Raw genomic sequence first — 9,270 nt, 5'->3', positions numbered from 1 at the left:
TTTTAAGTAAAACTAAACCAACAAACCCAGAATTTGATGGTAAATAATTGACATGAAGCTCTAAATCCATTTCAATCAGGCAGGTGTGAGACAATTTGTGCAGATATTCACCTAAACCATGTTGTACTACCGGCCACGGTGAAAACACTGAAAAAGATCTGAACACCTAAACCAGGAAGCTGAAGGAAAACACCTGAGCTCTAAACTTTATTTCCTTCATCAGAATTTTCACCTAAATTCAGCTTTTACTTGATTATTTTTCTATGGCTCGTTCTCCGGTCCAGGTCTCGGGGGGCTTGAGTCTGTCCTGCAATAAGCAGGAGAGCAGCACTTAAAACAAAACACCTCAAATTAAATTTAAATGTTTTAATCGCGACCATGAAACAAAAACACAAAAAAGATTAATATTTTCATTATTTTGAAGACAAAACAAAAAATAACCGAAGCTTTAAATCAAGCAGAAACTCCAGTAAATGTCTGGAAGAGTTTTATTTAATTAATTATTACAGTATTTAAGGAAAAACCCTGAGAGACAGAAGCTAAGAGGGTCGGCCATGCTGAGTGCAGGAGAGTGTGTTTTCAGTGTGTTTTCAGTGTGTTTACAGAGTGTGTGTGGGGCTACAGGTTGGAGTTAACGGCTCCCGACCCTTGACATTCGATGATGTAGGTGACGTTGCTGCTCAGCTCTTCCTCGCACTTCGTTATTGTAAACTTTGCCTGCAGGAACAAGAAATAAGTTTTCAGTCTTTCTTTGTATCACCATGGTAACAGATGCTGCACACAGAGTTTCCTCTGGAGTTTCTGTTCGCAGTTTTGGATTAAAATCAGTAAAATGCATCATTTTGTCTGTGATGTCGTTCCTGGTGATTAAACAGATACAGGAACTTTTCTGAGAGGAGGACACGTTCAGACACTGAAATAAACCGAGTTAATCCTTATCAGTCAGGTTTCTGCATGTTGAGACAAAAACATTGAACTGAGCCAGAAATCAGTGTTGATGGCAGGTCGGAGTCCTGTTATATGAGCAGCTTCACACGTCCTCTCGGCCTTCAGCTGGCCGTGTGGAAGTCAGAACTTTTCCATGTTTAAAGGTCGATCCAGCTTCGCTCCTCAGCCTGAACCCAAAGGAACGAACTTTTCTGAGCAGAACTCAGGTTTAATGAACAACTCAATCATTCTCAGCTGAGTGTGTTTGAAACCCGATGAGGTGTACAGCAGCGATGAAGTAAATAAAATACATGTTTTAATGTTTGGCTCTAATCGGCTGACAACATTTCACATCACTATAGATCAGGGGTCCCAAGTTCAGTCCTCAAGAGCTACTATCCTGCAACTTTTAGATGCAACTCTTCTCCAATACGCCTGAATCAAATGGCTCAGTTCCCTCCTCCACATGTCATTCAGCTCTGCAGACGCCTGGTAACGGGCCAGCCAGCCAGCCAGCCAGCCTCTCCCTCCCTCTCCCTTCCTCTCTCTCTCTCTCCCTGCCTCTCCTTCCCTCTCTCTCTGCCTGCCTCTCCCTCCCTCTCTCTCTGCCTCCCCCCCCCCTCTCTCTGCCTGCCTGCCTGCCTCTCCCTCTCTGTCCCCCTCTCCATGTGTGTGTAATTCACAGAGTCACCAGAAGGGGGCAGTATTGCTGTATTGCCGGTGGTGTAAGACTGTTGTTGATCTGAAAGGAAACAAATCCAGGAAGAAAAACGAGTGTTTCTTCTTTTTTAAATCTCTGGGAACATCTGGGATGACACCAGTCATGTTGGGTTATTGTTTGTGGGTCCAAAGAAACTCACAAAGTTGTTTTTGTTGTGATATTTTTGCAATTTTCTTCTAATGTTGGTGTATTCTGATCATATCAGAACCCATTGTCTCTGACGTGATGTGAAGTGTTCCCAAAATCCCAAAACTCAGGTCCAAGTGTCTAAAAACATGTTCAGTTTCACCTGATTTAACTTTAATTTAATTCAAATAAATAAATACACAAACAAAATGATGTATTTATTTGTCCTTCAGGTAACAAAGTAAACCCTCATAATGAAATTTTTTTCCATCACAGAAAAACTATAAAGATTTTTCTGTGTTGCAACAAGTCAAATTTTCTTTTCTTCATCAGATTTTTAGGATGCTCTTTATCAATTGTAAAATAAAATTTAAGAAAAAAAGCAAAAAGCTTTCATTTTATTTTAGTCAACCCCTATATTTGTTATATTCCCTTTGTAATATTGAAAAATATAAAAAAATAGCAATAGGATCTGTTAAATTTTTCAATTATTTGATTTTATTAGTTTATTTATTTTCAATCTATTTAGTTTGTCCCCTATTTTTTCTGTGATCAATATATTTTTTTTATGTATTCTTATTGTAAAATTTAAAATAAGAAACTAGCAATAAACCCTGCAAATAAAAAAATCCTTATTTTGTCTTTTTATACCTGATCATTACTGTTGCATCTTTTTATTCACTGCAAAATAAAAAAAGTTGTCTAGTAAAAATTTCTAATTTTCATTCTATTTAGATTTTTTCTTGTTTTATTTTGTTCCCATTTGTTCCATGTGATCATTGTGTTTGTTAAATCCTTTTGTTCACTGTAAAACTGAAAAAAAAATTATTTGGAAAATAGAAAACGGCAACAAACCCTCGCCCTTTGCTTAATGAAGATAAAGTGCTGATTTCTAATCGTTTTTATTGTCAAAAAGTAAAATGTGTCAAGTTTGCGGTCATTAAAAAAAAAAGATAAATTAAGAGGAAAAACTGACAAGCAGCTGTCGTCTCCTCACCTGCCGTACAGGTAGGAAACAACGGATTTTCACTCCGAGCCGATGAAGGAACTCCCACATTTCCATGACTACTGCCAGCGCGCGTGCGTGTGTGCGTGTGTGTGTTTGTACTGCGAGTGTCTGACCTGAGTCAGCTGCTCTGCGATGTGGATGGCCGTCTGTGTGTGTAGCGTCACAGCACCAGTTCGGATCCGAGACGTGCCCTTCGCCAACGCCATGAAGATGATGAGCTGAGGAGGAAGAGGTGGTCAGTGAGGTCACACTGAAGTCAACAGGTGTGTATTGGTGGCAGGTGTGTGTGTGTCACCTGATCCTGCAAAAACTCGTCCACGCAGCCGTTGTGTCTGATGTTTCTCAGCAACATCTCAGCAGCTTCAATACCAACTTTATCAGCATACACACCTGGAACACACACACACACACACACACACACACAGGTGAGTCACACCTGCAACCTTCAGACATCAACCTCCAGGCAGATAACCAGACTGCTTAGTGTCTCATGGTCGTTTTGGTGGCGCTCTACTGCCACCTGCTGGTCAGGTGACCTCACCTTTCTTCCCAAGAGCTGAACCAGCAAACAGACAACCTGTCGATGACTCAGCGATTATTCTGGAACAAACAGGAGACAAACCAGTCGTCATTAATAGCTTATTAACACTGAATGAGGTGAAAAAGCTTCACCTTTAAACCATCAACGTGCTGTTTAAAGCCCATTTATGCTCGAGGAGGAACGGACAGTTTCGCCACACGTCGGCATGCTCAGTCTTCTACGTGTGTTTTACGTTTCCATGGGCAACAAATCAGCTCATCCACAAGTGGGCAGTGTCGAGGTCAGTGTTCACTTCCGAGTTTTGACCCTGGTTGGTGGCGGTAATGCACCAAAGAAAGAGAAGCTTCACTCAACTTCTTCTCCTTCGTCATCCATTTCTTCTTCTTTGGTGCTTTTTATTTGGCACTTTTTATTTGGCACTTAGCGTGTTAGCTCAGCACTGACCCCGTGATATCCGGCGGTTTTGCTCTGTCTTCTGCAACGAAGAGCTAAGCTCCCTGAAAATGTCCAAATTACGCTCTTAACCAACGCAAGATGGACAAAACTGTCCGTCCGTCTGCGCATCCAGCATAAATGAGTCCTAAACCAGTGGTTCTCAACGCAGGGTCCATGGACCCCTAATAGGGTCACCAATAGAACCAGGTCCCAGAGGGAACAAATGGAGGCCATTAAAATCTGCTATACTACAATATTTTAAAAAGTTTATCCTTAGTCATAAATAAAATGGAAAATGGTTTGTATTTATACAGCGAGTTACTGTCCCCGGAATGACACGTTTTACATTATACACACACTCACACTGACCAACGCCGCCATGCAAGGTGCTAAACACGACCCATCAGGTGCAATTCGGGGTTCGGTGTCCTGCTCAGGGACACCTCGACATGCGCTCGACAGGCTGAGGATCAAACCAGCAACCCTCAGGCTACAAGACGACCACTCTGCCCACTGAGCCACACCGCCCCAAATAAAAGACAAAGCTACTTATTAGGCCTCAGCTTGTGCATCCAGTCTTCATCCAGGTCCTGTGGTGTAGTGAGGTCAGTACTGGTCCAGGTCCTGTGGTTTAGTGAGGTCAGTACTGGTCCAGGTCCTGTGGTTTAGTGAGGTCAGTTCAGGTCCAGGTCCTGTGGTTTAGTGAGGTCAGTACTGGTCCAGGTCCTGTGGTTTAGTGAGGTCAGTTCAGGTCCAGGTCCTGTGGTTTAGTGAGGTCAGTTCCGGTCCAGGTCCTGTGGTTTAGTGAGGTCAGTACTGGTCCAGGTCCTGTGGTTTACTAAGGTCAGTTTTGGTCCAGGTCCTGTGGTTTAGTGAGGTCAGTTTCGGTCCAGGTCCTGTGGTTTAGGAGGTCAGTACTGGTCCAGGTCCTGTGGTTTACTAAGGTCAGTTCCGGTCCAGGTCCTGTGGTTTAGTGAGGTCAGTTCCGGTCCAGGTCCTGTGGTTTAGGAGGTCAGTACTGGTCCTGGTCCTGTGGTTTACTAAGGTCAGTTCCGGTCCAGGTCCTGTGGTTTAGTGAGGTCAGTTCCGGTCCAAGTCCTGTGGTTTAGTGAGGTCAGTTCCGGTCCAAGTCCTGTGGTTTAGGAGGTCAGTACTGGTCCAGGTCCTGTGGTTTAGGAGGTCAGTACTGGTCCAGGTCTTGTGGTTTAGGTCAGGGACCTGTTGGAGCTACAGTACTTCATGTCTGTCCTGGACCGTTTCATGAATAAAACATATCTGAGAAACGCAGCAGCCCAAATGATTCGTCCTTATTTTAGGGGAAAAAGTAAATCTTGGTAATTAGTTTAATTTTATCAAAGGAAATGAGGATGTGTCCTTTATGGTGAGAAGCAGCTGATGAAAGGATCAAACCCAGCACGGTTCAAACACAGGACAGGTGGGCCGTAAACAGCTTCTTGGTAGTTGCATGAAGGGGGTCCTCAGGAATAACAGATTAGAAACCACTGATCCAAACGATGAATTACTGATAACCATATATGTTATAATAACATCACCCCCCCTTCAGACATGAGACGTGTCCTACATGATGCCGTTGCCGTTCCCGAAGGCCTTCTCCTTCTCCTGCAGCGGCTGGATGTTGATGTAAAGTTCTTTGATTTCCTTCCTGATGGTTCGAACAGCAGCAGCAGACATGTCTTTAGCCAACTGGGAATAATAAAAACACAATAAACCACATTCAGCTCATCAAACAGGCGACAGGTCAGGAGATGCAATCAAACACTTTTTCTGGAGTTTTCTTCATTCTTTGATGGACAAGTTAACAGTAGTGATGAGCAGGTGCAGCCATGAAGCACCAAGGTCAGTAAACAGCGCCCTCTGCTGGCCGACTGAAGACACAGCAGCCTCATGCTGATGGTTTTAACCTCATGTCTACAGTAAAAGCTCAGAAAAGACTGCGGATGTTGTAACCGTCTGATGTTTGATTATTTATACCAGCTACTCATTACATCACCATGACACATTAACAGGAATAATAAGCTTGTTGTAAGAAAACAGACACATCAGTTCTTTAATAAAACACTAAGATGCAGAAACACCAAACTCTATAAAACCCTCCAAATTAAACCAAAACATATAAAAGAAAATAACAAAATGCGATGGATAAAATGTTGCTTTGGGTTCATTTAAAAAGCTGCTTTACTTTGTTTTTATATTACTTTGTGTTGGCATCAAAAGATGAAAATTAATAAAACTTAAAAGACCTATAAGGAGCATTAATGTGATTTTACACATTTATAGTGATGAGAAATAAATGAATAATCATGATTATTTGTCTGACAACGATCATGTGATCATCTATAACGGAGACATCTGTCATCATGTCGTGTGAGAGAGTGAAGTTTACTTTATAAGGCAGCACGCCGGCGACGTACGCCCTGCCGTGGATCTTGGTGATGTTTCCTCTCTCCGTCATGGTGACGGGCTGCAGCTCTTTGACCGGATTCACCGTCACCATCACCTCGCCTCCACCTTTAGGGTAGTAACCCCTGACACACCAACACACACGGTGAAAAACTACAACGCCACGCAGTAAAACGACACATGAGGTCACCAGACTGACCTCATTCTGATGTCGCAGTCAAAATGGACTCCGAACTTCTCCACGATGGGTTTAAAGACCTGAAGGAGAAAAAAACTTTGGAAATGATCTGAATCAATCTGAATGATTAAAGAAAGAGATGAATGTCAACATATCACAGGAGATATGAGAAGAAACTGAAGTTCATCTAGTAACTAATGAAACGGATGAGGGAAGCAGATGGAAGGTCGTCATGAAGACATGAAATTTAACGAAGTTCAAACAAACGCTGGAGAAACTGCAGCACACACACGGGATAACACGCGTGTTCTGGTGATGCACAAAATTAGAAAAATTCTGGAGTGATTGGTACCATTAACAAAGCATTTGGTAAAACAATGACAACAGATCTGTATCTCATCTCTTTAACACACACACACACACACACTTACTTCTAACAGCGGTGAATAAATGGATTACAATTAGATGGTTCAAGATTCGTGTTTTTGTCCCAGGAGGGGAAATTTGTCTCGGGCTGCAGCCATGAAGTGATGAGTAAACATCAAATCCACACATTCACCATCAAACATAAAAGCATAAAAGATCCTGCAGTAGATTCACAGATTATGTACAAGAAAGTGTAAAAACTATAAAACTGGTGATGAGGAGCATGAAAATGACATAAAGGGGACATAAGTAGATGAAAATATAGAAATAAAATAAAGAAATGAGCCGCAGTTAAAACAAAAGTAGGACACTTGATCCATCGTATTTTTTTCTGTTTAAAAGCCTGACAGACACAGAGACAAAAGAGTGTTTACACCTATTTAACCTCCAGAGAGGGGCTCCGTATCCACCCCCGCAGCAGCAGCTTGAACCAAATTCAGATTTCTAATATGGAGTAATAACTCGGTTGTTTATATGTTAGGAAATTAACACATTCATTTCACAGAGTAATCTCTTTGCATTAACACGTTCATTTTTACAGCCCTAAAAAAATCCGTTTTATTTTTACATGATCTGGTGACCCCCCCGCACCTTGACGGTGTAGTCTATCTGAGGAGCCATCTCTGCGTTGGTTCCCCCCTTCAGACAGAGCTGTGAGGCGGCATCGGCGAACAGAGCGCAGGGCAGAGCCACCTGCAGCAGCAGACACACACTCCTGAAACACACACAGCACGTAATCAATAACCACGATGCACGTCGCTGACACACAGATCTGCTGGCAGATGCTCACCCTGCAGTCTGCGTGTCGGCTGTGTGGTTTCCAGACCGGATCTTCCCTGGAGTCAGACTGATGTCGGTGGATCCGATGCTGGCTCCCTGCAGACTGCCCGAACACAGATCTGAGACCAGCTGCAGGCCGCTCAGGTGCTGCGGCCTGAACACACAAAACAGACATAAAAATAAAAAAAACCTGATTAAATTCTCTGCAAACACCTTTTAGAGATTCATTTATTCAATCTTCTTTTGCTACTGGGCCTGATTTAAACTAAGGAAAAAATGCACACATGACTGGTTATATAAGGAGCTTTAATCGGGTAAAAGTCTTTTAAGAAAATCTCCAAATACAAGATCCACCGAGCAAAAAATCTAATCAATAAAATCTAATTAACAATTGATTCCCAGCTGCTTGATGTCACCGCTCAGTGTTCTGAATAAAAGGCAGCAGCACAGAAAATAGGGAATAATCTATTCAATACTTTATATTTTAGACATAAAATACTGTGCATATTAACTCAACACACACACACACACACAAAACAATCAAATTGCTTTTCTATAAAGGCTCAAACGCCAATGAGTCAAATCTAAAAGGTTTCATCAAAAGATTAATTATTCAACTGGAAATATTTTATTGCCAAATTAAACTAGATCTAGTTTACAGGCAGAACTTATTTATAAATCCAGTGAGCTTATTGATCTAAGTGTTACAGGAATATTTAGAGGAGGCTGGTTGGAGTCTTTTCTTCACAGGAGCTGCTCATTGTGTAAAAAAAGTTCCTCATCAGCGGGTTTAAGCTGGAAGTCTGAGGTTTAAACTCCTCAAAGTGATCAGTTTTGCATAAATACATCAACATCTGCAAAGATAAGACAGCTTGGGTTTTATTAATAAGTGCTGAGTAATTTAGCCCGTCCATCAACTTCAATGAATAGGCTAACGCTAGCCTGCTAGCAGGTGCTACTGAATCACCTGAGCCCCGGCGTGCTCCTGCCGGCTCGGATTTTGGTAATCTTGATGGCAGAACCGATGATGCAGCTGAGCGCCGCGGAGACTCTCAGGATCTGTCCGCCCTGCAAAGAACCGACACCGGTTTAAAACAGAAGGGACATCGGTGAGAAGCTGCTAGCCGCCGCTGTTAGCCTTCTGTTAGCATGTTGTCTGCGCGGAACGACAGCGCTTTCATGTCGTTTCTAAAATGAATAAAGTGTGAATACTCACTCCTTCCATCACACTTCCGTCTATCTCCACCGCCGCAGAATCCATCTTCATTCACAACACTCGACTGCAACTTTTTCTCAGGTCTTGCACAACTGCAGACTCTCCGGTAATTTCCGACTGTTTGAGTCTTCTGACTAGTGAGGTATCGCTCACGAACGAGTCGGTCCTAAGAACCGATTCTTTCTCGCGAACGACAAGATTTGACTCCCATTGGGGAACTATTTGACTACCATTATGGGAAAGAAAGAAGGGGGCCAGCCATGTACACAGAATGAAATGAGTAACTTTATTTAAATACAAATGCTTTGTGAAAAAGTGAAGAAATTTGTAAAGCAAACCATGCTTGGTTTAAGTATTTTACAGTAAAGAAGCACTTCTTTGGCAAATTTTCTGAGGGGCCCTCTAAAGGCCAATCCTGGCATTCATCCTACCTACTCTGAGCTCTCTCCCTTGAGTAAAACGTAAGGCAGATTTATACGATCAAAGCATC

General features: G+C 42.4%; 1 protein-coding gene across 1 annotated transcript; it reads right to left on the bottom strand.

Moving 5' to 3' along the window:
- Positions 1 to 470: 470 nt before the first annotated feature.
- Positions 471 to 8,966, bottom strand: rtca (RNA 3'-terminal phosphate cyclase). Its single transcript, XM_042007415.1, has 11 exons — positions 8,781 to 8,966; positions 8,532 to 8,632; positions 7,575 to 7,718; positions 7,376 to 7,499; positions 6,380 to 6,438; positions 6,164 to 6,305; positions 5,342 to 5,463; positions 3,325 to 3,383; positions 3,079 to 3,173; positions 2,897 to 3,001; positions 471 to 717 (listed from the first exon to the last, which is right to left on the bottom strand). The coding sequence occupies exons 1-11, from the start codon at positions 8,829 to 8,831 to the stop codon at positions 619 to 621; spliced, it is 1,101 nt and encodes a 366-aa protein (XP_041863349.1). The 5' UTR covers positions 8,832 to 8,966; the 3' UTR covers positions 471 to 618.
- Between the last annotated feature and the right edge of the window lie 304 nt (positions 8,967 to 9,270).

This window comes from Melanotaenia boesemani, chromosome 14 (assembly GCF_017639745.1).
Source record: "Melanotaenia boesemani isolate fMelBoe1 chromosome 14, fMelBoe1.pri, whole genome shotgun sequence".
Lineage (NCBI taxonomy): Eukaryota > Metazoa > Chordata > Actinopteri > Atheriniformes > Melanotaeniidae > Melanotaenia > Melanotaenia boesemani.
The sequence above is the reverse complement of the archived record's forward strand: the minus strand, read 5'-3'. Positions and strand labels throughout refer to the sequence as shown.

Excerpts from the sequence above, each read along its gene's own strand:
- rtca (XM_042007415.1), bottom strand. The coding sequence starts at position 8,831 with ATGAAGATGGATTCTGCGGCGGTGGAGATAGACGGAAGTGTGATGGAA. Across the intron at positions 8,633-8,780 it reads ACGGAAGTGTGATGGAAGGA|GGCGGACAGATCCTGAGAGT; the intron begins GTGAGTATTCAC and ends GGTTCTTTGCAG. Across the intron at positions 3,384-5,341 it reads GGGAACGGCAACGGCATCAT|AATAATCGCTGAGTCATCGA; the intron begins GTAGGACACGTC and ends TGTTTGTTCCAG.